A 27338-nucleotide genomic window follows, 5' to 3' on the forward strand; every position below is an offset into this window, starting at 1 on the left:
ATCATGTGTGAAAAAGACTTTCAAATATTTTTGTTTGTGTGAAAAAGACTTTCAAATATTTTTGTTTGTGGAAAAGACTTTAAAATGTCTTTGTGTGAAAAAGACTTTCAAATGTTTTCATGTGTGAAAAAGACTTTCAAATATTTTTGTTTGTGGAAAAGACTTTAAAATGTCTTTGTGTGAAAAAGACTTTCAAATGTTTTCATGTGTGAAACATACTTTTAAGTCTTCATGTGTGAAAAAGACTTTTTTTGTCAAATGTCTTTATGCGACGCTTGTGTGATAAAACGTGTCCATGTCTCTGCCAGTTGAGCGGCCGGGGGATGTCGGGCAGTAAGGCGCTTGGAGGCGGGGCTAGGCGCAGGAGGACACGGTGCCGGCGCTGTCAGGCGTGCACGAGGAGCGAGTGTGGCGAGTGTCACTTCTGCAAGGACATGAAGAAGTTCGGAGGACCAGGACGCATGAAGCAGTCCTGCCTGCTGAGACAGTGCACGGCGGTGAGGTCACGCGCACACTCTTCTGTTCCCATGGCAACACACACATACGCACGCACACACCATGTCTGCGTTCACCGATGGACCACCGATCGGCGTCCGACCCTAACCCTGACCTCTGCCCTCTCACCCCAGCCCGTGTTGCCACACACGGCCGTGTGCTTGGCGTGCGGCGAGGCGGGAAAGGAGGACACGGTGGAGTCGGAGGAGGACAAGTTCAGCTTGTGTCTGATGGAATGTACCATCTGTAACGAGATCATCCACCCCAGATGCCTTCAGGTCAGCGCTCACTTCCTGTTTGCTAGCCCCGCCCCCCGAGGAGTGCTTGACGTGTAAGTGTTGTGTGGCAGATGGGCAAAGCCGAAGGCGTCATCAACGAGGAGATCCCCAACTGCTGGGAGTGTCCCAAGTGCCACAAGGAGGGGAAGACCAGCAAGGTGACCAGCACCGCCTCCCTGGCTGGGCAAAACCCTCACACGCTCTGTCCACTGCAGGACCAGGCGGACATCTTGGGCAAGCGCAGGATGGACAACGGCGAGGTGGGCCGCTGGAAGCTGACGGACGACCCGCCCCCCAAGAAGAAAGCCCCGCCCTCCCTGGAGGAGGTGGGCAGGTCGGAGGGGGGGCACAAGAGGAAGCGGGAAAAAGACGTGCCCGTGGACAGCGGGCCCAAGAAAAAGGTCAGTCGCCATGTTGTTGCACTTCCTGTCTCGCTGCTTCACAATAAAAGCCCTGTGGATTTCTTTCCAGATGAAAAGTGCGCACGAAAAACGTCTGAAAAAGGTAACGACTTGTTCTAGTCCTGTGTTTGTATCTGTCTGATCCTCTGTGTCTGTATCTATCTGTATCTGTATCTGTATCTGTATCTGTATCTGTGTCTGTGTCTGTGGCTGTGTCTGTATCTGTATCTATATCTGTGTTTGTATCTGTCTGATCCTCTGTGTCTGTATCTGTATCTATCTGTATCTGTGTCTGTATCTGTATCTGTGTCTGTGGCTGTGTCTGTATCTGTATCTATATCTGTGTTTGTATCCGTATCTGTGTCTGTATCTGTGTCTGTGTCTGTGTCTGTATCTGTGTCTGTATCTGTATCTGTATCTGTGTCTGTGTCTGTGTCTGTGTCTGTGTCTGTGTCTGTGTCTGTGTCTGTATCTGTGTCTGTATCTGTGTCTGTATCTGTGTCTGTATATCTGTGTCTGTATCTGTATCTGTGTCTGTGTCTGTGTCTTTGGCGGTGTCTGTGTCTGTCTGTATCTGTGTTTGTATCTGTGTCTGTGTCTGTATCTGTGTCTGTATCTATATCTGTGTTTGTATCTGTATCTGTGTCTGTATCTGTGTCTGTGTCTGTGTCTGTGTCTGTATCTGTGTTTGTATCTGTATCTGTATCAGTGTCTGTATATCTGTGTCTGTATCTGTCTGTGTCTGTGTCTGTGTCTGTGTCTGTGTCTGTATCTGTCTGTGTCTGTATCTGTCTGTGTCTGTATCTGTCTGTGTCTGTGTTTGTATTGTAGCACCTAAAGTACCACCCCACCTCGTGGTGTTTCAAAGGCTCTCACATCTGTGCGTGCTATCTATATCTGTGTTTGTATCTATATCTGTGTTTGTATCTGTATCCGTATCTGTAACTGTGTCTGTGTCTGTATCTGTATCTGTATCTATATCTGTGTTTGTATCTGTATCCGTATCTGTATCTGTGTCTGTGTCTGTGTCTGTGTCTGTGTCTGTGGCTGTGTCTGTATCTGTGTCTGTATCTATATCTGTGTTTGTATCTGTATCCGTATATGTGTCTGTATCTGTGTCTGTGTCTGTATCTGTGTTTGTATCTGTATCTGTATCTGTGTCTGTATATCTGTGTCTGTATCTGTGTCTGTGTCTGTATCTGTGTCTGGTCCTGTATCTGCATCTGTGTCTGAGTCTGGTCCTGTGTCCGTATCTCTGTCTGGTCTTGTATCTGCATCTGTGTCTGAGTCTGGTCCTGTGTCTGTCTGTGTCTGTGTCTGGTCCTGTATCTGTATCTGAGTCTGGTCCTGTGTTTGTATCTGTATCTGAGTCTGGTCCTGTATCTGCATCTGTGTCTGAGTCTGGTCCTGTGTCTGTATCTGTGTCTGTGTCTGTATCTGTGTCTGGTCCTGTATCTGCATCTGTGTCTGAGTCTGGTCCTGTGTCTGTCTGTGTCTGTGTCTGGTACTGTATCTGTGTCTGCATCTGTATCTGAGTCTGGTCCTGTGTTTGTATCTGTATCTGTGGCTGGTCCTTTGTCTGGTACTGGTCCTGTTCTTGAGTCTGTGTCTGTATCTGTTTCTGGTCCTGTCTCTGTTTCTGTGTCTGGTGCTGGTCCTGTTCTTGAGTCTGTGTCTGGTCCGGTTTCTGGTCCCGGTCCTATGTCTGTATCTGGTTCTGCATCTGATCCTGTTTCTGTGTCTTGGTCTGGTCCTGTGTCTGATCCTGTTTTCATGTCTGGTCTTATTTTTGGTTTTGTGTCTAGTCCTGCGTCTGTGTCTGGTCCTGTTTCTGTTCCTGCTTCAGTTTCTGTGTCTGGTCCTGTCTTTGTATTTGGTCCTTGTACTGTATTTGGTCCGTGTCTGGGTCTGGTTCTCTCATGTACGCTCATTACTGCCGTCTCTCCTGCTTTTTTGGCAGAAACCCAAACAGGAAGTCGAGGAGTCAAACGGCCCCGCTTCTTCAGCCGGAGGACCGGCTCTGGGCCCCACCTCCTCCTCGTCTCTGACCGCAGATGGCGGGGTAGGTCCAGGGGGGGTATCGGGCGCAGACCAGCGCTCTCATCACAGAGAAAAACTGGAACGCTTCAGGAGGATGTGTCTACTGGAACGCCGGCCTTCCTCCTCCTCCTCGTCCTCATCCAGCTCTGAGTCCGACTCCGAGTCCGACTCCGAGGACTCCCTGCAGGAGGAGCATGGCGGAGGCGGCTCCTCGCCCTGCTCGCCGTCTCTGCCTCCTCCCGTCACCTATGGCATCAGCAGCGGGAGTCGGGCGGACAAGAGCCGTCGTCTGGCCGAACTGGGCTTCAGCGCCAGCGAGGACTCGGAGGGCGAGGAGGCGGGAGACAAGGCCCGGCGGCGAGGAGACTCCTCCGTCCTGCCGAGGGGGAGGAAAGGAGCCGACGAGGATGACAGGACCAGGAAAAACCTTGCCTCGCTCCTTCCGCCCTCTCCTCTCTCCTCCAATCAGATGGCTCCGTCCTCCCAACATGGCGGCCTGACGGCCAAGCAGCGCAGCAACGGACAGGATGCGCGCAACGGCCGGACACGAGGAGGCGTGGCGGGCGAGAAGGAGAACGCCAGCAGTCTTTCCATCAATCACAGACACAGCGGGGGCGGAGGAGGCGGGACTAAGAGTAACAAGAGTCGTAGCAACATGAAGAACCAGACCACCGCCGGCTCCAGAAATTTCTCCACCTCCATCCCCGCCTCCAACGGGGAGGGAGGGGGAGGCGGCTTGATGATGTCAGCCATGGCTGCATCCCCCTGCTCCCGGCCGTCCCGCCTGGCTCCACGCTCCCACGTAATGAAGCGCAGCCCGCCCGCCGTGCCGTCGCCGCCACGTCCCGTCCAAATGGAGAGACACTTGGTGAGGCCGCCTCCCACCTGCCCCGAGCCCAGCTGCCTGCCGCTGGACTCTGGCTCCTCCCATATCATGACGCGTGACGTGTGGCTGCGGGTTTTCACGTACCTCAGTCAGCCGGAGCTGTGCGTGTGCATGAGGGTGTGTCGCACGTGGAGCCGCTGGTGAGTCATCCGCCCTCCCGTCCATCAGCAGACTAACCGTTACCTGTGTGTGTGTGTGTGTGTGTTACCATGGCGACGGCAGGTGTTGCGACAAGAGGCTGTGGCGCCAGATCGACGTGAGCAGACAGCGCTCCATCACGCCGCCCATGCTGAGTGGAATCATCCGCAGACAACCGGTCTCACTCAACCTGGGATTCACCAACATCTCCAAGAAGCAGCTCATGTGGCTCATCAGCCGCCTGCCAGGTCACTTCCTGCCTGTGTGTGTGTGTGTGTGTGTGTGTACCTGCGTGAGCTCACTGACGTGCGTGTGCTGCAGGTCTGCTGGAGCTCAACGTGGCGGGATGCGCGTGGTCGGTGGTGTCGGCGCTGTGTCAGAGCACCTGTCCGTGTCTCAGGTTGTTGGACTTAAGTCGCGTGGAGGACCTGAAGGACTCTCACCTGAAGGAGCTGCTGGCCCCGCCCCCTGACACCAGAACAGGTGAGCGGCGCCCCCGCCAGGTCGCGTCTCCACTTGACCCCCTGTGATTGGTCCCCCAGCGCACAGCGAGACGCGAGCGGGGTGCTTCCACAACGTGACAGAGCTGAGATTGTCCGGCCTGGACCTGACGGACGCCTCGTCCCGCCTGCTGGTCCGCTACGTCCCCCGCCTGGCCAGGTTGGACCTGAGCCACTGCGCCAACCTGTCGGATGAGACCGTGCAGACGCTGACCTCCCCCGCCTCGCCGCTCAGAGAGACGCTGACACACGTCAGCCTGGCGGGTAAGTTCCAGCGGCGTCGGGTCGGAGCAGTGCATCCCATAATGCCGTCTACTTCCACGCCAGGGTGCACCAAGGTGACGGGGCAGAGCGCTACTCTGCTCCAGCAGTGCCCCTCCATCCAGACGGTGGACCTGCGATCCTGCTCGCTCCTCCCCTCCGAGGCGGAACTGCTGCTGTGCTTACCCCTTCGGCCATCCTCTTCCTCAGCCGCCGTGCTCGCTGCTTCCACTTCCTGTCCCCCGGAGGACAGGATGCTGCTAAAGAACAGCTAAACGGCGTCATTGGACATGAGCTTCTGATACTCCAGGTGGGGAGGAAGAAAAGGAAGAATCCTATCCCCCGGCGTGTACATACTTGTGTGTACAAAAGTGTGCACGTGTGTAAATACCTGTCCTTTATTTACTGTAAATGATGTCGCACCCCCACAGCCCCCCGACATTCCCTCCGCTCCCGCAGCCAATCACCACGCCTGCTCGCCGGCCTCAGAGCAACAGGAAGTGCTCTCTGTCTTCTTCCACAATGCTAGGCTAGCTAGCTTAGCTGTGTTGAGTCTGCATGTTGGCAACCCCAAGCTAAGCTAGGCTAACCAGCCGCCGGGCGTGTGCACGCGTGCTTGTCCTCCGGGCCACAAACACCATTCACTGTTTTTGTTGTACGTCTCTTTGTCAAAAGCCATTAATCATCTTTCTCAGGTGCAAGGTTGTTTTCGCCTTCCCTGAAAACGTCTCCTTCATTTCAACGTTGTATTCTGGCAGCTAGGCTAGCAGCTAGCTAACATGTTAGCTTCAGAGCTACACTACAAATGAATAAGCACGCTTTGCTAGCTTGTTAACATGTCAACAAACTGAGGTCATTAGCGAGCTTCCGCTCTACAAACGGTTTGATGGAATGGTGAAAGGAACAAAAGCTCTGGTTGCAGCTTCCGAAAAGTTTGAATAAGCTTCTTTTTTTTTTTTATTGTTTACTGAAGTCTTTGACTGTTGGTCGGACAAAACTGTGACAAATGTCTTATTTGAATCCCACTGTGCTAGCAGTTGTTCCTGTTAGCTGTGTTGTGCCATAAAGATGTGTTCATGTTGCTTGTCTTGGTGCTGATTGGACAAGCTCCTCAAAGCTCTTATCCAATCACACCAGCCGAATATTCTTTGTTATTCTTCTTCTTTTTGTCTTGATGGATGTTTTCTACAAATGCACTGGATCATCATGACCTTCATCCTTGTTTGCCAAAACGTGTTTTTTCTTGAAAAAAAAAAGGCATTTTCTCTTTTGTTTTTTTATACTTTACTTGAGTGTCTGGAAATGAGGGGAAGAAGAATAAGAAGAAGCGAAAGAGCAACTCAAGGCAGCTACGTATGGGTTGACTACTGTAAAAATGACTAATAAAGAAGCAATGAGTTGTTTTTTTACCTTTGCTTTTCTGACTTCCGGAGTGTTCATGCACACGCACATATTAGTTATTGTTTTTATCATCACAATAAAGCTGTTTGAACCACATTTATGTTTATTTAGGATGTTCCAAGAAAGTTGCACAATATTGCTTCTCACTAGCTAACATGACGTATTCTTCACGGTAGCGTTCAAAAATATAGATTGCGTCATTCACTCTTCTCCGTTTCCTGACAACACAAAAAGACAACGTGTGACGTCACTGTCGTTATTAAGAAACAAAGCATGAAGTTGATGAGCGTGAACGAGCACGCGCCTTCACACGTGCTCGCGCTGTTGCATTCAGTGTACTCGACTTATTTTGTGCTCCTTCAATATGTGCTAATCGATTACTGTTCTTCGTGGCACACCTCGATATGTTACAAACACCGGATGTGTCGGAAGTTATCAACGCCGTGCCTAAACCTGATAAGATGCGAGCTTATTTTGGTTTCCGCCCTGCAGCGTTGAGGATGTCCGACAGTTCCTGAAGGCACCACACGTCGCCTGATATCCTTCCGCCGGAGAGAAGCTCGCGGCCTTTTCACCCCCGCGACAACACGCGATGCAAACGGGCGGCGGCGAGGCTGCTGAAGCTCACTACACAACACGCCGCGACCGTTAAGCTTTTCCCCCGCAGCAGCCGAGTGAAAACCCGGGGAACCTCCGCCTGTTCACTCCCTGGGGCGCACCCGAGTGAAACCCCCGCCGAGTGGGTGGCACCAGTCGGAAAGAAGCACAATTGTCGGCGAGCGCCAAGTCTCCTGCTAGCTAGCATTAGCATCGGCTAGCTAGCGAGGCCAGCGACGAGTGAGCGGCTGCCGGCGGACGGAATGGAGCTCATCACCATCCTCGAGCAGACCATCTCTCCAGGTGAGCACTCACACGGCGCCGCTCGAACACACACTGCCGGGGGGGATCCGTGTCGACACTTTAGCGGCGGAGGCGCCGAGCTCCGTTGGACCGGTGAAAGTTTGAGCTAACATGCTAACAGCACGGCCTCACTCGGCGGGTGACTTAGCACTCTCCCTTGGGCGTCTTTTCACTGGGAGCACCCCCTCCTTCCATTATGGAGGAAGGGTAAACACGGCTTGATGGCGTCAACATGACCGTTTTAATGGCGCTTTTTTTTGCCGTCTTCCGCAAAGTAGCACCGACCCTGCCCATGCCGTGTAGCCTCTCTGCTAGCTCTTCCGCCCGGATCTTCTGCCCTTCCTCTCCCGCTGTGCGTGCAGACCATGTGCATGTAAATGTCCACTCGTGGATTTCTCCCAAAAAATGAGCTGTAAACCCCCGTTACCCCGTTGGCCGGTAAACGCTAGTATGCTAAGGGGCTAACACGCATGTCGCCCTGATACTATTTCTTTCATTTTGACACTTTTTTTTTACACCCGGCAGTGCGTCGTGTGAGCGCGCTAACTAACCCCTCCACGTTGAATAACTCCCCTCTTCTCCTCCCCAGATCGGAATGAACTGGAGGCGGCACAGAAGTTCCTGGAGCAGGCGGCCATACAGAACCTGGTGAGTGGCGGGCAGGCCGACGAGCTCCCTGCAGCGTGCACTAGCATTAGCATCTGCTGGCTACACCCATCACTAACGATTCGATTAATCGGCGGTTGCTGATGCGATTCAGGAAGGTTATTTGCTTTAGAACAGTGCTTCTTAACCTTGTTGGAGGTACCAAACCCCACCAGTTTCATATGCGCATTCACCGAACCCTCCTTTTTTTTCAAATTCAAGACAAAGTTATTACCGTATTTTTCGGAGTATAAGTCGCACCGGCCGATAATGCATAATAAAGAAGGAAAAAAACATAAGTCACACTGAGTATAAGTCGCATTTTTGGGGGAAATGTATTTGATAAAAGCCAACACCAAGAATAGACATTTGAAAGGCAATTTAAAATGAATAAAGAATAGTGAACAACAAGCTGAATAAGTGTACGTTATATGAGGCATAAATAACCAACTGAGAACGTGCCTGGTATGTTAACGTAAGAGTCATTCAAATAACTATAACATATACAACATGCTATACGTTTACTAAAACAATCTGTCACTCCTAATCGCTAAATCCCATGAAATCTTATACATCTAGTCTCTTACGTGAATGAGCTAAATAATATTATTTGATATTTTACGGTAATGTATTAATCATTTCACACATAAGTCGTTCCTGAGTATAAGTCGCACCCAAACTATGAAAAAAACTGCAACTTAGTCAGAAAAATACGGTATATGTTTTTGGTAACACTTTAGTATGGGGAACATATTCTAAGTAACAAAGACTTAATTTAGAGTTTTTTGGACAAGAGGGGAACATATTCTAAGTAACAAAGACTTAATTTGGAGTTATTTGGTTAGGGTCAGGGTTAGAGGGTTAGGGTTAAAATAAGGCCATGCCAAATAAGGCATTAATAAGTACTTAATAATGACTAGTTAAGAGCCAATATGTTACTAATTTGCATGTTAATAAGCAACTAATTAATGGTGAATATGTTCCCCATACTAAAGTGTTACCATGTTTTTTTACTGGTGCACAAAATGAACCATGCATGAACATCACCTCATTCAAACAACAAAACCAACACAGTGCATAAACTCACAACAAATTACACACCTGCAAATCAGTCTGACTTCTGCTGTTGCCGTATCCGTAATACGGCGATAGGGAGAAGTTTTTATTTCCACGATGTGTCGGGTGTGTTTTAAACCCTGAGGCCGACTCACCGAACCCAGGTTAAGAACCACTGCTTTAGAATGATACGATCCGAAACGATTCAGTGAGTTGCAATTTTTTTGTGGCAAAATTATCTGCATTCGACCCATCACCCCCCTGGGAGGTGAGGTGAGGGGAGCAGTGAGCAGTAGCGGGGGCCGCGCCCGGGAATCATTTTTGGTGATTTAGCCCCCAATTCCAACCCATGATGCTGAGTGCCATGCAGGGAGGTAATGGCTCCCATTTGTATAGTCTTTGGTATGACTCGGCCGGGGTGTTTGAACTCACAACCTACTGATCTCAGGGCGGACACTGAGTAGTTGATTCAGTCATTAGTGGATCTGAAGTTTCCTGCTATTTCCTGTAAGGGAATTTATGTTAAATAACTGTATTTTCCGCACTATAAGGCGCACCGGATTATAAGGCGCACCTTCAATCAATGGCATATTTCAAAACTTTGTCCATATATAAGGCGCACCAGATTATAAGGCGCCTAGAATAGACGCTACAGTAAAGGCTGGGGTTACGTTATGCATCCATTAGATGGAGCTGCGCTAAATGGAATGTCAACAAAACAGTCAGATAGGTCAGTCAAACTTTATTAATAGATTACAAACCAGCGTTCTGACAACTCTGTTCACTCCCATAATGAATAAACAGCTGTTTTATTATTTCCCCCGAGGTAAAGTCAGTGACGTGGTATTTCATTTATCTGTTAACAATGGCAAGGTATAACATGTAGTGCAACATATATATCACATAGTGGAGGGGAACTTTTTCTCCATTCAATAAACGCTTACAAAACAGTCTGATACTTTTACGGAAATCAAACGTTAGTGCAATCACAATATAGTAACACTCAAAATAGTGCAAAGCAATAAGAATATATTAATAACTCAATGTTGCTCAAACGTTAATGTCACAACACACAAAATAAACATGTAAAGCTCACTTTATTAAGTTATTCCTCATCCACGAATCCCTCAAATTCTTCTTCTTCAGTGCCCGAATTAAACAGTTTGGCGAATACGGCATCCAACATGCCCGCTGCTGCTCTATTCCCGTGTTCTACTGCGTGACTGATCGCCTTGAGTTTAAACTCTGCGTCGTAAGCGTGTCTCTTAATAGGAGCCATTTTGGGGTCTTTACATAAACGCAGTCATATATCCCAGCATGCACGCTTCTTCTTCTACGGTAAGCAGCCGCCGACTTCATTTTCCCCCGTAGAAGAAGAAGAGCGCCGTGCATGCTGGGATATATGATGTCTTCGACAAGATTGAAGTCTTCATTAATCAAGTCAGTGTCACTGCTGTTGTCTCGCAGTTCAGTGACAATTCCTGCCTTCCTAAAAGCATGTCTCTTAATAGGAGCCATTTTGGGGTCTTTACATAAACACACAAATGGAAATGAAACAGCACGCCTCGCGCAGTCATATGTCCCAGCATGCACCGCACGCTTCTCTTTCCACGGGGGAAATGAAGTCGGCGTAGTTACTGTAGTTGCGAGACCTGTTGTGGCTCAATATTGGTCCATATATAAGGCGCACTGTCAGCTTTTGAGAAAATTTGAGGTTTTTAGGTGCGTCTTATGGTGCGGAAAATACGGTAACTTACAGATACTAAGTTGACAACAATCATTGGCCAATGCATTCACATCGGCAGCACGGTGGAACAGGGGTTAGTGCGTGTGCCTCACAATACGAAGGTCATGGGTTCAGTCCTGGGCTCTGGATCTTTCTGTGGGGAGTTTGCATGTTCTCTCCGGGTACTCCGGCTTCCTCCCACCTCCAAAGACATGCACCTGGGGATAGGTTGATTGGCAACACTAAATGGTCCCTGTCTATCTGTGTTGGCCCTGTGATGAGGTGGCGACTTGTCCAGGGTGTACCCCGCCTTCCGTCCGAATGCACCTGAGGTAGGCTCCGGCGACCCCGAAAGGGACAAGTGGTAGAAAAATGGATGGATGCATTCACATCTTTTTTGAATAAAGTTCAACCAAAACTTTAAAGCTAAATTACCAGGAGGAAACATTTTCTGCTCACATTTTAAACGTTGTCAATAAAAAGTACAGTAACCAACATTTTAACAGTAGACTTACCTGCTGCTTTTGTTTTTCCTACATAACATGATACAATGTTGATATCAACAATAAAGTGCAATTCAGGTGGAATTATTAATAGATTTCCTTGCTACTTTTACTGTTGTTTTTGACAAAGAATTATATAAATGTAATATGTATATATTAAGTGCAGCAATATCTCTTCAGGTTAAATGAGCAGTAGTGTGACCTGATGCTACACTTTTAATTAGTTTTTTTTTTAAAAACAGCAAGTTGAAGTCTAAACAACAATATAAAGATGGAACAGAAGTGACAATGCACACGTTTTGGCGATTTACCGACAGAAAGTTGAATGAGCTAAGTTGGAAGAGCGTGATGACTTTTTCCGTCAAAAACAACTTTTCAATAATCCTTATTTAATCTGAGAGGACACGCGGTAGAAAATGTATGGATGGAATATGTACATTACATTGTTTTCAACCGTCTGGCACAGGACGTCGGTCCCTCGCTCCAATTTGATTCTCTGTCACTTCTTTGGTTCGTCCGTCGCTTTCTCTGTGGCTTGATATTATTGTATTTGTTATGGCTTTTGCAATTGTGCTGAAGCGGAAAGTTGCAGTGTTGTGATTTATGTTTTATTGTCACGGTAGATAGTCACCATTGCAGTTCTGAAGACAAGGACGCCACAGACTTGAATATCGTTTACTGTTCTTGTCTTTAAGTGTTAAACGTCTTATAGTCTTAAATCCATTGTTTTCTTTGTTCTTGTATCAATAAAATAGTTTGATAAAGCGATGTTTGATCGATACTTATCTACTGGAAGGCAAACTTGCGGAACACAGATGTAGTCGAACTTAATGAATAAAAATTGATACATGGAATTGTTCCACCCCTACTAATGACGATACCTTTACTCTGAGGTTGGACTGATGGCGTCATGGCACTTGTAACTATGTTGTCTTTTATTTGACATTACACCGGCCCACAATGCATTGTAAACATTGAACATGCATGTTTCCAGCACCTCTTTTGTCCATCTTGTTTCAGCGTTTGCTTCCTGTTTTCTCCCTCAGCCGGCCTTCCTGGTGGAGCTGTCCAAAGTCTTGGCCAATCCCGGGAACACGCAGGTGGCCCGAGTAGCGGCGGGCCTCCAGGTGAAGAACTCTCTGACGTCCAAAGACCCGGATGTCAAGGCTCGGTATCAGCAAAGATGGCTGGCCGTGGACGCAGCTGCCCGTTGCCAGATCAAAAACTACGTAAGGAATTGGAGCGACTCATGGCTGCTTTTGCCGGCCTCACCTCGTCTCTGCCTCACAGGTTCTGCAGACCTTAGGCACCGAGACGTACCGGCCCAGCTCGGCATCGCAGTGTGTTGCTGGGATCGCCTGCGCAGAGATTCCGGTCAACCAGTGGCCTGAACTCATCCCGCAGCTAATGGCCAACGTCACAAACCCGTCCAGCACGGAACACATGAAGGAGTCAACTCTGGAGGCTATCGGATACATCTGCCAGGACATTGTGAGTTGGACCAAAACCGATATCCCCCTGTTTTTAAGCCCAATGGCGATCTATCATATATATCGTACGCTCAACAAAAGGTGCAAAGTGTTGAGTTGAAACTCCACTTTCTGCTCAACAAAGCACAGCTGTGCAAATAACATACTTATACACATTTAATAACAAAAAATGTAACTACAAACCGGGTTACTTGGGCAAGAAACATTGACCTCCAGCTTCATAGTACGATGGAACCTTGATTTACCAACTCAGGGAATTGGGTTCTTGAACGTGGTTTGCAAACACAGCGAAGCAGAGTTCTCCACAACAAACAATGTAAACATGAATACTTGATTGTAGTCTCGACAAAAATGCCTATTTGATCAAAAAGGCACACTTTAAAGACACTATGACATGTACATACATATATACAGTAGAGGCCAAAAGTTTGGACACACCTTCTCCTCATTCAATGTGTTTTCTTTATTTTCATGACTATTTACATTGTAGATTGTCACATCAAAACTATGAATGAACACATGTGGAGTTATGTACTTAACAAAAAAAGGTGAAATAACTGAAAACATGTTTTAAATAAATGATAAATGGGTTATACTGGTATAGCGCTTTTCTACCTTCAAGGTACTAGTTTCTTCAAAATAGCCCCCCTTTGCTCTGATTACTGCTTTGCACACTCTTGGCATTCTCTCCATGAGCTTCAAGCACACCTGTGAAGTGAAAACCATTTCAGGTGACTACCTCTTGAAGCAGAATTTTATTTACCTTCATTTAATACCTCAAATGCATAAAAAAAAAAAAAATCAATCTGTCATCATGTCTTGATGTCATAATGATGGTGGATGATTCCACAAAAGTGCAGTTCCCCTTTAAGGGTGCGTTGTACTTTGGGAGCCTTGCTTTTGTGGCTGTGTGAGCAACCTCACCTTGTCTGGAAACCATGGCAGCTGGGGAAGTGTTGTGGAGGTGCACTTTGTGCCACGCAGCTTTGCTTCCTGGGTGTGGCAACATTTTGGGGAAGGAGCAGGAGTGCCGAGAGAACGATGAGGCTTGTGGCGGGTTTAAAATTCATGCCTGTGGGTCACAGATGTGATAATATTTTAGGAATCTACCAGGGATGTAACTCTCAAACGATTTGATTGGATTTAGCATATGAAGCATTCATTACGTTGCATGAATGTGCATACTCTCCTCCTCATGTTAGAGCAGGGGTGGCCATTACATGGATGGTGGCGGGTGTGTCAGTCCATCGCCAGCCAGACATTAAAAAAATAGACCTAAAATGATCGATCATCAATCTTCACTATGACATTCACGGCACCCGAGGGTCTTGTGAGATGACGCTGGCTGCTGCCAGATCATTAAGAAAAAATGACCGACAGGAAGACGAGACACTTTTTTTTTTTTTCAAACCATCTTTTTAATCTAATTTCTTCTGTTATTTGTATTAGCTTCTGTGTTCTCTCCTGAACAAAACACAGTTGTGTCGTCTGCAAATAATACAAACTTTTTAAGTCCTTTGTAACTTTATAAATGTTGTTTATACAAAGATTGAACCAGTTTGGTCCGAGTATTGATCCCTGAGGTACGCCACGAGGTATTTTCAGCTCTGTAGACGTGTGTTCGCCTATCTTCACGCGTTGCTTCCTGTTTGTTAAGTAGCTTCTTACCCAGTTCAAGACCAACCCTCTGATTCCGAACCGTTCTAATTTATGAATTAAAATATTGTGATTAATTGGAAAAGTCAGTTTGTTAAATCCATAAACACTGTAGCTGCACATTTTTTGCTCTGCTGCATTGGTGACCTCTTCCATTTGTCCAATCTGTTCAATAATTTTAGAAAATTGTGAAAGTAGAGAAACAGGTCTGTAGTTGGTAAACTGGTGTTTGTCACCCGTCTTGTAAATTGGTACGACTTTTTGCCATTTTCATTTTGTCTGGGAATTTGCCTGTTTGAAATGATAGGTTGCTGATATAATGTATGTTAATGGTTCTGAAATCTCTTCAATAACATTTTTTTCCGTTACAATCAGTTGAGGTCTTGGATTAACATTTTTTTCACAATATTGATTATTTCCTCTTTTGTACTTGTTGAAGCTTTCAACTACTTTGTTCATATTGTCATTTTTTTACAATTCCATCTGAGAAGTATTTAGGATAATCCTTCTTAGCACCACTTTCAATAATGCTATTTAGGATGCCCCATGTTGCTCTCATTTTTTTTTTGTTCCAGTCCAATAATTGACTGTAATGTTCTTTCCTACGTGTTCGTAGTATGCCAGTTAGCTTGTACCTATACGTTTTGGACTTGTCTGCCTCTGTAGATCTTTGTGGTATAAATGTTCTACATAATGCATTTTAGTTGCAAGCATTTTTCAGTCATTTTGTTATTCAGGGTTGATTGTTCTTCTTTGTTTTCGTTTCAATGGAGAGTGTTTGTCATAAAGCATTTCAGAGGTATTAAAAAGGAAAATATACTATTTATATATATATATATTTGTAGTGTGTATATATTACACATTGTTATGAAGGTGTATGTCACTGGTCATGTTGAGGCCCAAAATGTCCTCTTATTTGTGACGTTACCTGAAAGTTTCATGAAAATGTGCCCGTAATTATCACAAAGTAAACAGTGCTGTATTGTACATGTCACGGGTGGAGGACCGAGGAACTTGGGATTTAAAGCGTGTATTTTCTGCAGGATCCCGAGCAGCTGCAGGAAAGCGCCAACCAGATCCTGACGGCCATCATCCAGGGGATGAGGAAGGAGGAGCCGAGCAACAACGTCAAACTGGCCGCCACCAACGCTCTTCTCAACTCGCTGGAGTTCACCAAAGCCAACTTCGACAAGGAGGTAACCGTGCCAAGTGTCAAAGCTCTAGCGGCCATCTTGGACTGACCTGTGGGTGTGTTCCAGACGGAGAGACACTTCATCATGCAGGTGGTGTGCGAGGCCACACAATGTCCTGACACCAGAGTAAGTTTGTGGGGGCCGGGGGATCGGCGCACGCATGAAGCTGATGATGTCATCCTGTTGCAGGTGCGCGTGGCAGCCCTCCAGAACCTGGTGAAGATCATGTCATTGTACTACCAGTACATGGAGACCTACATGGGCCCAGCTCTATTTGCGGTGAGACCACGCCAGGAAGAAGCCAAGCCAGCGGAGTCTCACCTGCCAGCTCTCCTTCACAGATCACCATCGAGGCCATGAAGAGCGAGATTGACGAGGTGGCCTTGCAAGGAATCGAGTTCTGGTCCAACGTCTGCGACGAGGAGATGGACCTGGCCATCGAGGCCTCCGAGGTGGGTGAGCGTGCGAAGCTTGCGATTTCATGACCGTCCAAAGTAGGGTTGTACCGATACCAATATTTTGATACCGGCACCAAAATGTATTTCGATACTTTCGATATGTTTATTTATAATTGTTTCCAAACGGTGACTGTAATACGGCAGTAAAACAGCTGATCTGACAAAACATATATAGTCTATTATTCTGGTATATGGCTCCTTATTTTCACGAAAAAGTATGAGATGTCTTTTTAATGGCGATCACAGACGTTTGTATTTGTTTTAGTCCCCCGACTGACAAGCGGCCAGCAGCTAATATGTCTCCTTTAGGTTTACCAATATTTTGATATCAAAATGTATTTAGATGCATGTTGGTACTTGTATTGTAATGTATTTCCATACGTTTCTAAATAAAGGGGACCACAAAAAAGGTCATTCTTTATTTTAACAAAGATATCTTAGGGTACATGAAACATATGTTTATTATTGTAATTTAGTCCTTAAATAAGATAGTGAACATACTAGACAACTTGTCTTTTAGTAGTAAGTAAACAAACAAAGACTCCTAATTAGTCTGCTGACGTATGCAGTAACATATTGTCATTTATACACCTATTATTTTGTACACATTATAAAGGACAAACTGTAAAAATGTATTATTCATCTACTTGTTCATTTACTGTTAATATCTGCTTATTTTCTGTTTGAACATGTTCTATCTACACTTCTGTTAAAATGTAATAATCACTTATTCTTCTCTTCTTTGATACTTGACATTAGTTTTGGATGATACCACACATTTAGGTATCGATCCGATACCAAGTAGTTACAGGATCATACATTGGTCATATTCAAAGTCCTCATGGACGTATTTACTGACTTTATAGACATAATAATTTTTTTTAAAGAAAAAAAAAAAAAACATCAATGTAATAATAGTAGTATCGACTAAATACACTATTGTAGTTGGTATCATTACAGTGGATGTCAGGTATAGAGCCACTCATGGCATATGTTTGCATTCAGGCACGTTAGCTTTTGTTAGCGTTGACGCCGGTGAGCTATTGTATCCTCCTACGGTGTGTAGTGAAGCATGTTTGTAAGAAACTTACTTTGTCGCCATGGAGACCAGGATTAGTGATTTAGAAGTAGCTAAAACACTGGATGGATGTTAGCCGCCAGCTAGCTAGCCATGTCTTAAAGCAGCTCTTCCAGAGGGGGTTTCAGTGTTATAACTTCACCTTTATCTTTGCTTTTTACACCAAAATGCTTCCATTCTCCCTTTTCTGTCTACACACTGTGTCTGCTTGTAAGTACTCTGTGTGTGTGCGTTGCTCAACAGGCTCCTCTGCTGGTAAAAGCAGCAATGTCACGACGTGACGACGACGTGCTGTCATGCCTGTAAAAAAAAAAGAATAAATAAATTGTGAACCGGTACTTATTAAGAGTATAGTACCGTTTTTGATTCATTAGTACTGCGATACTATACTAATACCGAATACTGTACAACCCTACAGTAAAGTCTTGTCTTCAGCAGGCGTCTGAGCAGGGCCGCCCCCCCGAGCACACCAGTAAATTCTACGCCAAGGGGGCGCTGCAGTACCTGGTACCCATCCTCACCCAGACCCTCATCAAGCAGGTACTTCCTTCTCCGTGTGTCAGCAGCTGGCTCCTTCCTCACTACACCTTCTACCCTGGTGCAGGACGAGAACGACGATGACGACGACTGGAACCCGTGCAAGGCGGCCGGCGTGTGTCTGATGCTGCTGTCCACCTGCTGCGAGGACGACGTGGTCCCGCACATCCTGCCCTTCATCAACGACAACATCAAACACCCGGATTGGCGCTACCGCGACGCCTCGGTCATGGCCTTCGGATCCATCCTGGAAGGACCGGAACCCAACCTGCTAAAGCCGCTCGTCATCGAGGTGGGCCGGCGAGGATGCTTGCCATTTCATGCACGAGTGCTTTGGTTTTGAAAAAAAGGTTTTTGTTCTACTCAGGCCATGCCCACCCTGATCGAGCTGATGAAGGACCCGGGTGTGGTGGTGAGAGACACCACGGCGTGGACGGTGGGCAGGATCTGTGAGCTGCTGCCGGAAGCGGCCATCAACGAGGTCTACCTGGCCCCCCTGCTGCAGTGCCTGATCGAAGGCCTGGGGGCAGAGCCCAGGGTGGCCAATAACGTGTGCTGGGTAAGTGGGGGAGGGGGGGTCCTCATGCCTTGGCTTAGACGCTGACGTGTCCTCGTCCCGTCAGGCCTTCTCGTCTCTGGCCGAGGCCGCCTACGAGGCCACGGAGGCCGCAGAGGACCAGGAGGAACCCGCCACTTACTGCCTGTCATCGTCCTTCGAACGCATCGTCCAGAAACTCCTGGAGACCACCGACCGGTAGGTGGGCTCCAAGTTGACTTGTCCTGGCTTGCCACTGACTCCTTCACGCTGCCTCTTCAGGCCCGACGGTCACCAGAACAACCTGCGCTCTGCTGCCTACGAGGCGCTGATGGAGATTGTGAAGAACAGTGCCAAGGACTGTTACCCGGCGGTGCAGAAGACCACGCTGGTCATCATGGAGAGACTGCAGCAGGTTTTACAGATGGAGGTGAGAGGTCCCGGAAGAGCCCCACCCAGTATTGTCGTGTGTGTGACCGTGTCCTCTGTCCACAGTCCCACATCCAGAGCACCTCAGACAGGATCCAGTTCAACGATCTCCAGTCCCTCCTGTGTGCCACTCTTCAGGTGAGAGGCTGTCAGTCACCCTCCACGTGCCGCATGCACTCCTGCCGCCGCCTCACGGCTTCCTGTTGCTGTTCCAGAATGTTCTCCGTAAGGTGCAGCACCAGGACGCCTTGCAGATCTCTGATGTGGTCATGGCGTCCTTGCTGAGGATGTTCCAGAGCACGGCAGCTTCTGGCGGCGTGCAGCAGGAGGCGCTCATGGCGGTCTCCACCCTGGTGGAAGGTAACCCTAGATGCTCTTTTGGTGTCCCTTCAGACTGATTCCATTTGGTTTGTTTCTCCAGTTTTGGGAGCAGAATTCCAGAAGTACATGGAGGCCTTCAAGCCATTCCTCACTATCGGACTCAAGAACTACGCAGAGTATCAGGTGGGACGTGATTGAAATGCATCATGGGAGTTTGCTGACTTGCTGCCTCCCAGGTGTGCCTGGCCACTGTGGGCATGGTGAGTGACCTGTGCAGAGCTCTGTCCACCAACATCCTGCCCTACTGCGACGAGATCATGCAGCTCCTCCTGGAGAACCTTGGGGTGAGGAAGCCCTCTTGTCCCCTGCCGCCTCTGGTCCTCTCACCCTGACTCCATGTCCACGTCCCTAGAACGAGAACGTCCATCGGTCCGTCAAGCCTCAGATTCTTTCCGTGTTTGGAGATATCGCCTTGGCCATCGGGGGAGAGTTTAAGAAATACCTGGAGATAGTTTTGGACACCCTGCAGCAGGCCTCTCAGGCCCAAGTGGACAAGGTGAGTCCCCGCAGTCCACATAAAGAACTGCTTCAATGGAGCTTGGCTTTGGCTGGGTCTCAAATGTACTTTGTGTACTTGGTTCTACATGACCATCACAATATTTACCTCTTCATTTTAAGTGTCAATCGCAACCGCTTGATGAAGTATTATCACCTTAGAATATCTACCGGCTTTTTTACCTCCCTTCTTCATCGTCACAAATGTGGCTTTGAATGTGTCGACACTTTTTGGTTTGCCAGTCCCTCCCCTTCTGCTACGTAGCCAAGATGGCGACTATTGAACGTCACTGCCACTCACCATTTTGACTACAGCAGCTGTGTACTGACAGTTTACTGCATTTGACGTGTAACACATTTATGCACTCCAAACACACTTATGCACTCCAAACACACTTATGCATTCCAAAGACGGAGTGGAACACACTTACGCACTCCAAAGACTGAGTGGAACACACTTACGCACTCCAAAGACTGAGTGGAACACACTTACGCACTCCAAAGACTGAGTGGAACACACTTACGCACTCCAAAGACTGAGTGGAACACACTAATACCCTGAAAAGATGAAAATGTAAGTACACACGAAAGTGTCATTAAGTACAATAGTGCCACACACAAAAGTGTCATAAAGTACTCGAGTTTGACAAAAGAAAGTGTCATTAAGTACAATAGTGCCACACATGAAAGTGTCATTAAGTACTCGAGTGCCACACACAAGTGTCATTAAGTACTCGGGTGTGACAAAAGAAAGTGTCATTAAGTACTCGAGTGTGACAAAAGAAAGTGTCATTAAGTACTCGAGTGTGACAAAAGAAAGTGTCATTAAGTACTCGAGTGTAACAAAAGAAAGTGTCATTAAGTACTCGAGTGTGACAAAAGAAAGTGTCATTAAGTACTCGAGTGTGACAAAAGAAAGTGTCATTAAGTACTCGAGTGTGACAAATGAAAGTGTCATTAAGTACTCGAGTGTGACAAAAGAAAGTGTCATTAAGTACTCGAGTGTGACAAATGAAAGTGTCATTAAGTACTCCAGTGTGACAAAAGAAAGTGTCATTAAGTACTCGAGTGTGGCAAAAGAAAGTGTCATTAAGTACTCCAGTGTGACAAATGAAAGTGTCATTAAGTACTCCAGTGTGACAAAAGAAAGTGTCATTAAGTACTCGAGTGTGGCAAAAGAAAGTGTCATTAAGTACTCGAGTGTGACAAATGAAAGTGTCATTAAGTACTCCAGTGTGACAAAAGAAAGTGTCATTAAGTACTCGAGTGTGACAAAAGAAAGTGTCATTAAGTACTCCAGTGCCACAGATGAAAGTGTCATTAAGTAAACGAGTGCCACAAATGAAAGTGTCATTAAGTACTCGAGTGTGACAAATGAAAGTGTCATTAAGTACTCCAGTGTGACAAAAGAAAGTGTCATTAAGTACTCCAGTGCCACAGATGAAAGTGTCATTAAGTAAACGAGTGCCACAAATGAAAGTGTCATTAAGTACACGAGTGCCACAGATGAAAGTGTCATTAAGTACACGAGTGCCACAGATGAAAGTGTCATTAAGTACACGAGTGCCACAGATGAAAGTGTCATTAAGTACACGAGTGCCACAGATGAAAGTGTCATTAAGTACACGAGTGCCACAGATGAAAGTGTCATTAAGTAAACGAGTGCACTGAGCAAAGAAATGTTGATTTGCTGCTCTGTGATGACAAATCATGCACCACGCTGACCATGATGTCAACTACATTTGTCTGAGACGCTACACCGACCGCCATTTTTGTCAAGATCGAAAGATAACTGAGATAACAGTGTGTGTGTCTGTGTGTGTGTGTGTGTGTGTGTGTGTGTGTGTGTGTGTGTGTGTGTGTGTGTGTGTGTGTGTGTGTGTGTGTGTGTGTGTGTGTGTGTGTGTGTGTGTGTGTGTGTGTGTGTGTGTGTGTGTGTGTGTGTGTGTGTGTGTGTGTGTGTGTGTGTGTGTGTGTGTGTGTGTGTGTGTGTGTGTGTGTGTGTGTGTGTGTGTGTGTCAGACGGACTACGACATGGTGGACTACCTAAACGGTCTGCGTGAAGGCTGTCTGGAGGCGTACACTGGCATCATTCAGGGCCTGAAAGGCGACCAGGAGAACGTACACCGTAAGGCTCCGCCCCCTGATCACATGTGACTTCAGTTCCTCTTCCTGTCTGCAGTCCACAGGAAGGTTTGATGAGGTCACACAACAACTGGGTCTGTTTCACCCAGGAAGCTGCAGGCTTCACGCCAACATTGCAAACGGCTTCCTGGCTTTGCGAGACCCCACAAAGCACCGGAGCCCCGCCCACGTGTCCTCATGCTTGTCTTTGTGTCCCTCAGCCGACGTCATGCTGGTGCAGCCTCGTGTGGAGTTCATCCTGTCCTTCATCCATCACATCGCCGAGGACGACGACCACTCGGACGTGGTGGTGGCCAACGCCGCCGCGCTCATCGGGTAATGCTCGCCCGCCGCTCCCTCACGGGGGCCGCCGTGTTTCCGCTGTTGACTTGTGATGCGTGCGCCCCCAGGGACCTGTGCACGGCCTTTGGCAAAGACGTCATGAAGCTGGTGGAGGCTCGTCCGCTCATCAATGATCTGCTGACGGAAGGGTGTCGCTCCAAAACCAGCAGGACCAAAATGTTGGCCAAGTGGGCCACCAAGGAGCTGCGTAAGCTGAAGAGCCAGGCCTGGTGAGTCTCCCTCAGGAGTATCTTGTCGTCGGCCTCTTTTCTTTTCAACCTGGTGACATTGCTGAGGAGCATGTTGGGCAGCGCACACACACAGAGTACTTACAAGCAGACACAGTGTGTAGACAGAAAAGGGAGAATGGACGCATTTTGGTGTAAAAAGTAAAGGTGAAGTTATAACACTGAAACACCCTCAGGAAGAGCTGCTTTAGGACATGGCTAACTAGTTAGCGGCTAACATCCATCCACAGTGTTTTAGCTACTTCTAAACCACTAATTCTGGTCTCCATGGCGACAAGTAGGACGAGGAATAGCTAAACATGCTTCACTACACACCGTAGGAGGATACAATAGCTCACCGGCGCCACAATGTAAACAAATGCCATGGGTGGATCTACACCTGACATCCACTGTAATGATACCAAGTACAGGAGCGTATCTAGTCGATACTACTATGATTACATCCATATTTTGTGGCATCACAACATCTTTATTATAAATGGTGGATTTATATAGGCTAGTAAGGTAAAGTTTTGTACCTGACAAGTTTTGGCTACCTTTTTTCTGCAGCCTTCATCAGAGGTTTGATGTAGATTTTTATTAAGGATCCCCATTAGCTGGTTGCCACAACAACCCACTACCACAAACTCAATACCATTACAAGTAATTATAACTACACAATACAGAAACCAATAAAAGCATCAACAAGCAAACTCATTTACAGTCACAGAATATTAATTACCATATAAATGTAACCACACAATACAAAACCAAACATAAATCATCAACAAGCAAACTCATTTACAGACTCAGATCAAATATTACTTTCCTTTTAAAAACCTGTTTACTTTCAATGCCGGTGAGAATTCGAGGCAGGTTATTCCAGAGCGATACAGATCTATGTATCACGTGATGTTAGCGTGACGTCGTCTGTGACGTGTTACATGGATTTGTCCCCTGGCGTGCACCGGGGGTAGGGCGGAGCGCCCCCTGTCGTCTGGATGTCTACCAAACTAGCCTATATAAATCAACCATTTATAAATACACATCAGTAGGCTAAATGAACCTCTTCAACATAGCACATCTTCTTTTGTTTTGTTTAAAATGTATATTATGTTTATAAAGTCAGTAAATATGTCCCTGGACACATGAGGACTTTGAATATGACCAATGTATGATCCTGTAACTACTTGGTATCACATCCATACCTAAATGTGTGGTATCATCTAAACAAGAGAAGAATATATTACATTTGAACAGAAGTGTAGATAGAATGGAAAGGGAAAGTAAGCAGATATTAACAGTAAAGGAACAAGTGGACTAATAATCATTTTTTACAGTTTGTCCCTCATAATGTGTAGAAAATAATAGGTGTATAAATGACACAATATGTTACTGCATACGTCAGCAGACTAATTAGGAGTCTTTGTTTGTTTACTTACTACTAAAAGACAAGTTGTAGCGGTACTAAAATATTGGTATGGGGACAACACTCGTGTGCAACATAAATTCCTTTCCATGATGAAATAAGAATAGCAGACCAACTTAAACTTCCTGTGACTAAACCTGCAGAAAATATTCAATTTTCACACTTCCATCCCATCCATTTCATTCCTTAGTTTTGCACCTTCATTTTAAGAGTTCAATGGCATTGTACTCCTTTGTTGACATTTGCCTTTTTATAATCTAATCACAGGAAGTTACATTTCAAATAAAGTATATTTTCTCCTTATTTTCCATAGCTCATGAAATTAGCAATTAGTGATACAGAACACCTACATGCTGATTCAGTTTTCAAGCCTGGACATTGTTGTCAGTCTAAACCGGGGGTCGGCAACCCAAAACCTTGAAAGAGCCATAGTGGACCAAAAATACAAAAAACTAATCTGTCTGGGGCCGCAGAAAATTAATTCTTACGTAAGTGTTATAATGAAGGCAACACATGATGTAAGTGTTTATATTATCTCTATTAGCCTACTATCAAAATGACTTAAAGTCTTATATAAGTGTTATAATGAAAACACATGATGTAAGTGTCTATATTAGCTATATTAGCCTACTATTAAAATGACTTTAAAAGTCTTATATAAGTGTTATAATGAAGGCAACACATGATGTAAGTGTTTATATTATCTCTATTAGCCTACTATCAAAATGACTTAAAGTCTTATATAAGTGTTGTAATGAAAACACATGATGTAAGTGTCTATATTAGCTATATTAGCCTACTATCAAAATGACTTTAAATGTCTTATATAAGTGTTATAATGAAGGCAACACATGATGTAAGTGTCGATATTAGCTATATTAGCCTACTATCAAAATTACTTTAAAAATCTTATATAAGTGTTATAATGAAGACAACACATGATGTAAGAGTCTATATTAGCAATATTAGCCTACTATCAAAATGACTTTAAAAGTCTTATATAAGTGTTATAATGAAGGCAACACATGATGTAAGTGTCTATATTAGCTATATTAGCCTACTATCAAAATGACTTAAAGTCTTATATAAGTGTTATAATGAAGACAACACATGATGTAAGTGTCTATATTAGCCTACTATCAAAATGACTTTAAAAATCGTATATAAGTGTTATAATGAAGACAACACATGATGTAAGTGTCTATATTAGCTATATTAGCCTACTATCAAAATGACTTTAAATGTCTTATATAAGTGTTATAATGAAGGCAACACATGATGTAAGTGTCTATATTAGCTATATTAGCCTACTATCAAAATGACTGTGTCGCAGGCTGAAGCAAATCTTCGTTGACAGAAATGTTGCAATGTAATATTTATTCTACACATTTTTACAACATTGGAAAACATTAGTAAAACTTCTCAGAAGGTGAGATAACTCCTGGAAATGACTGACTTAGAATGGCCAAAGGTATAGATGTGTGTGTCCAAGTTAAGGCTGTCTTCTAGCGGATTTATTACAATCTTTGCAAGCTGGGTAATGTTTGCTGTGGTCTGGAACAACGTGGCACACAAACAACTATCAGAAATGCAGCCAATATTACATACAGATAATGTGTCATGAGACATGCAAATATAAATTATATACACAGACGACATAAGTAAAGGAAATTAAATGAACTAAAATATATGTACAAGTCAGGCATAATGATGCAATATGTACATACAGCTAGCCTAAATAGCATGTTAGCATGGATTAGCTTGCAGTCATGCACTGACCAAATACTCCAACAAGTCAATAACATTAACAAAGCTCATCTTTTGCATTCACGCACAGTATAAAACTTCTGATGGACAAAATGAAACAAGAGGGGAAGTTTTTACATGTAAAACTGTTGCATTACAGTAGGACAAAACAATGTTCACCAAATAGTGTCGTCAGTGAAGCATAAACACAAACATATGAAACAGTGGTAGTTCTAACAATTAGGAAGGTTTGTGTCGTGTTTGTCCTCAAACAAAAAACATACAAAAACTAAATATTTCCCCCCCATCTTTTTCATTTTCAATCCTTTTTTCAAAATGCTCCAGGGAGCCACTAGGGTGGCTTTAAAGAGCCGCAAGTTGCTGACCCCCGCTCTAAACAAGTCTGATCAGGAGGTAGTCCTGAATCTGGGGCCGTACTTATCAAGCTTCTTAGAATGACTCCTAAGAAGTCTGCTAAGAGTTGACTTAAGAGTAAATAAATTCTTGGCTGAAAGCTGCACTTAAAAGTTAGTTATCAAGCGTCTTACTCACACTTTCAGCGAAGTGTAGGACTGAATCTTAAGTGTCACACTCAGAGCTGAATTACGACATTACTATGTGCCGTAAACGCAATTTTAGGTGACGTCATTTCTGTGTCCATAGAAATGACCAATCACGGAAGGGAATCCGTTGTCTAAGAATAAAGAAATATCTTGGAAATATTTAAGTGGACAATGGGAGTGTATATTTTGACAATAAACTACAAAATAATACAAAACAAACTAGTCCCCGCCGGCACTCACGCTACCGCTCCCTCTCTTCTCTCGCCCACACACTCACTGACGTCACTCACCTCACGGCCACACACATACGCTACTGTCATAACATTTTCTTTCCAATTCATTAATTAGGCAACTCATTTGAAACTGGTGTGGGTGGCTCTATATATACTAGCCCACTGCAGACACATGCAGAAATCAACAAGGAATCGAAAAATATTAATTCTGTGACAAAAATAATATCCGCTCTGTCTAAACCAGGGGTCACCAACGCGGTGCCCGCGGGCACCAGGTCGCCCGTAAGGACCAGATGAGTCGCCCGCGGGCCTGTTCTAAAAAAAAAAAAAAAAAAAAATTAATTTTTTTTTTAATTTTTAAAAAAAAATTAAATCTAGATAGAAAAAACACAAGATACACTTTCAATCAGTGCATCAACCCAAACAACCTCCCCCATGCACACTCATCCACACCCACTCACACAAAAGGGGTTATTTCTTTCTGCTACCAATATTCTGGTTCCCACAACATAGACAACACATCTGCAAGGGACACAGTCCCTGAAGCACACATGATTGTATAGGCTGCTGGTCCACTAACATTTTCATTAATTACTATTTTTTATGTAATTATTTTTATATTGTTTTACTTTGTTTTTTATCCAAGAAAATGTTTTTTTTTAATTTATCTTATTTTATTTTATTTTTTTTAAAAAGGGCCTTATCTTCAACAGACCAAGTTGTAAATGAAATTAGATTTGTTTAAAGGGTTTTTTAAAGCAGGCCCAGTCCAGATAATGTCCAAGTCGGACTCAGCAACACACACCTTCATTCATGTACACAGAAAAAAATTAGGGAACACAACAGATTGCATATAATTTATAAACAAAATTACATTTTCAAAATAAGCATTTATGTACAGTCCAGATTATGTCCAGGTCACTCAAATTAGGGAACACAACAACAGATATCATATAATCTATAAACATAATTATACTTTCAAAATAAGCCTTTGAGGACTTCTCATCTTTTTTTTTAATGTTTTTTGGCATCATTATCGTTTTCAACCATGTAACTTTCTAAAGTTAGAAAATACTGAATAAATGTTTTAAAGAAAGTAAATCTAAGTGAATATCTGTTTTTGGCCTTAAAAATAAACATTTTACCGAGTACTATAATTAAATTGACTAAATCATGATTGTCAATGAACTCT

At 45.0% G+C, this 27338-nt stretch overlaps 2 protein-coding genes and 1 non-coding gene across 6 annotated transcripts in view; all 3 read left to right on the top strand.

Moving 5' to 3' along the window:
* The window catches only part of zgc:158376 (uncharacterized protein LOC100101643 homolog), a 14362-nt gene extending 7888 nt beyond the window's left edge, over positions 1-6474 (top strand). For 2 of the 3 annotated variants that reach the window (XM_062036866.1, XM_062036865.1), the window contains exons 2-11: positions 309-497; positions 630-773; positions 845-931; positions 989-1174; positions 1245-1277; positions 3135-4240; positions 4323-4486; positions 4560-4721; positions 4781-5002; positions 5066-6473. In XM_062036866.1, coding sequence (XP_061892850.1) covers positions 324-497; positions 630-773; positions 845-931; positions 989-1174; positions 1245-1277; positions 3135-4240; positions 4323-4486; positions 4560-4721; positions 4781-5002; positions 5066-5274 — 2487 coding nt within the window. In that variant the 5' untranslated portion in view covers positions 309-323 and the 3' untranslated portion in view covers positions 5275-6473. Of the gene's footprint in view, positions 1-308; positions 498-629; positions 774-844; positions 932-988; positions 1175-1244; positions 1278-3134; positions 4241-4322; positions 4487-4559; positions 4722-4780; positions 5003-5065 lie in introns of all 3 variants that reach the window. The other variant, XR_009824550.1, reaches the window with a different exon arrangement.
* A 332-nt stretch (positions 6475-6806) lies between these two features.
* The window catches only part of kpnb1 (karyopherin (importin) beta 1), a 29541-nt gene continuing 9009 nt past the window's right edge, over positions 6807-27338 (top strand). Inside the window, exons 1-21 of one of the 2 annotated variants that reach the window (XM_062037422.1) lie at positions 6813-7300; positions 7890-7948; positions 12277-12459; positions 12521-12721; positions 15420-15572; positions 15636-15695; positions 15759-15848; positions 15911-16021; positions 17544-17645; positions 17710-17934; positions 18010-18201; positions 18266-18396; positions 18460-18607; positions 18673-18744; positions 18822-18966; positions 19028-19110; positions 19164-19271; positions 19340-19483; positions 21505-21610; positions 21828-21942; positions 22017-22178. In XM_062037422.1, coding sequence (XP_061893406.1) covers positions 7261-7300; positions 7890-7948; positions 12277-12459; positions 12521-12721; positions 15420-15572; positions 15636-15695; positions 15759-15848; positions 15911-16021; positions 17544-17645; positions 17710-17934; positions 18010-18201; positions 18266-18396; positions 18460-18607; positions 18673-18744; positions 18822-18966; positions 19028-19110; positions 19164-19271; positions 19340-19483; positions 21505-21610; positions 21828-21942; positions 22017-22178 — 2630 coding nt within the window. In that variant the 5' untranslated portion in view covers positions 6813-7260. Of the gene's footprint in view, positions 7301-7889; positions 7949-12276; positions 12460-12520; positions 12722-15419; positions 15573-15635; positions 15849-15910; positions 16022-17543; positions 17646-17709; positions 17935-18009; positions 18202-18265; positions 18397-18459; positions 18608-18672; positions 18745-18821; positions 18967-19027; positions 19111-19163; positions 19272-19339; positions 19484-21504; positions 21611-21827; positions 21943-22016; positions 22179-27338 lie in introns of both variants that reach the window. The other variant, XM_062037421.1, reaches the window with a different exon arrangement.
* LOC133643021 (small nucleolar RNA SNORA79) lies at positions 21637-21778 on the top strand. Its single transcript, XR_009824637.1, has one exon. It is a non-coding gene; the product is annotated as a small nucleolar RNA SNORA79 (small nucleolar RNA).

This window comes from Entelurus aequoreus, linkage group LG25, assembly GCF_033978785.1.
Source record: "Entelurus aequoreus isolate RoL-2023_Sb linkage group LG25, RoL_Eaeq_v1.1, whole genome shotgun sequence".
Taxonomy (NCBI): Eukaryota; Metazoa; Chordata; class Actinopteri; order Syngnathiformes; family Syngnathidae; genus Entelurus; species Entelurus aequoreus.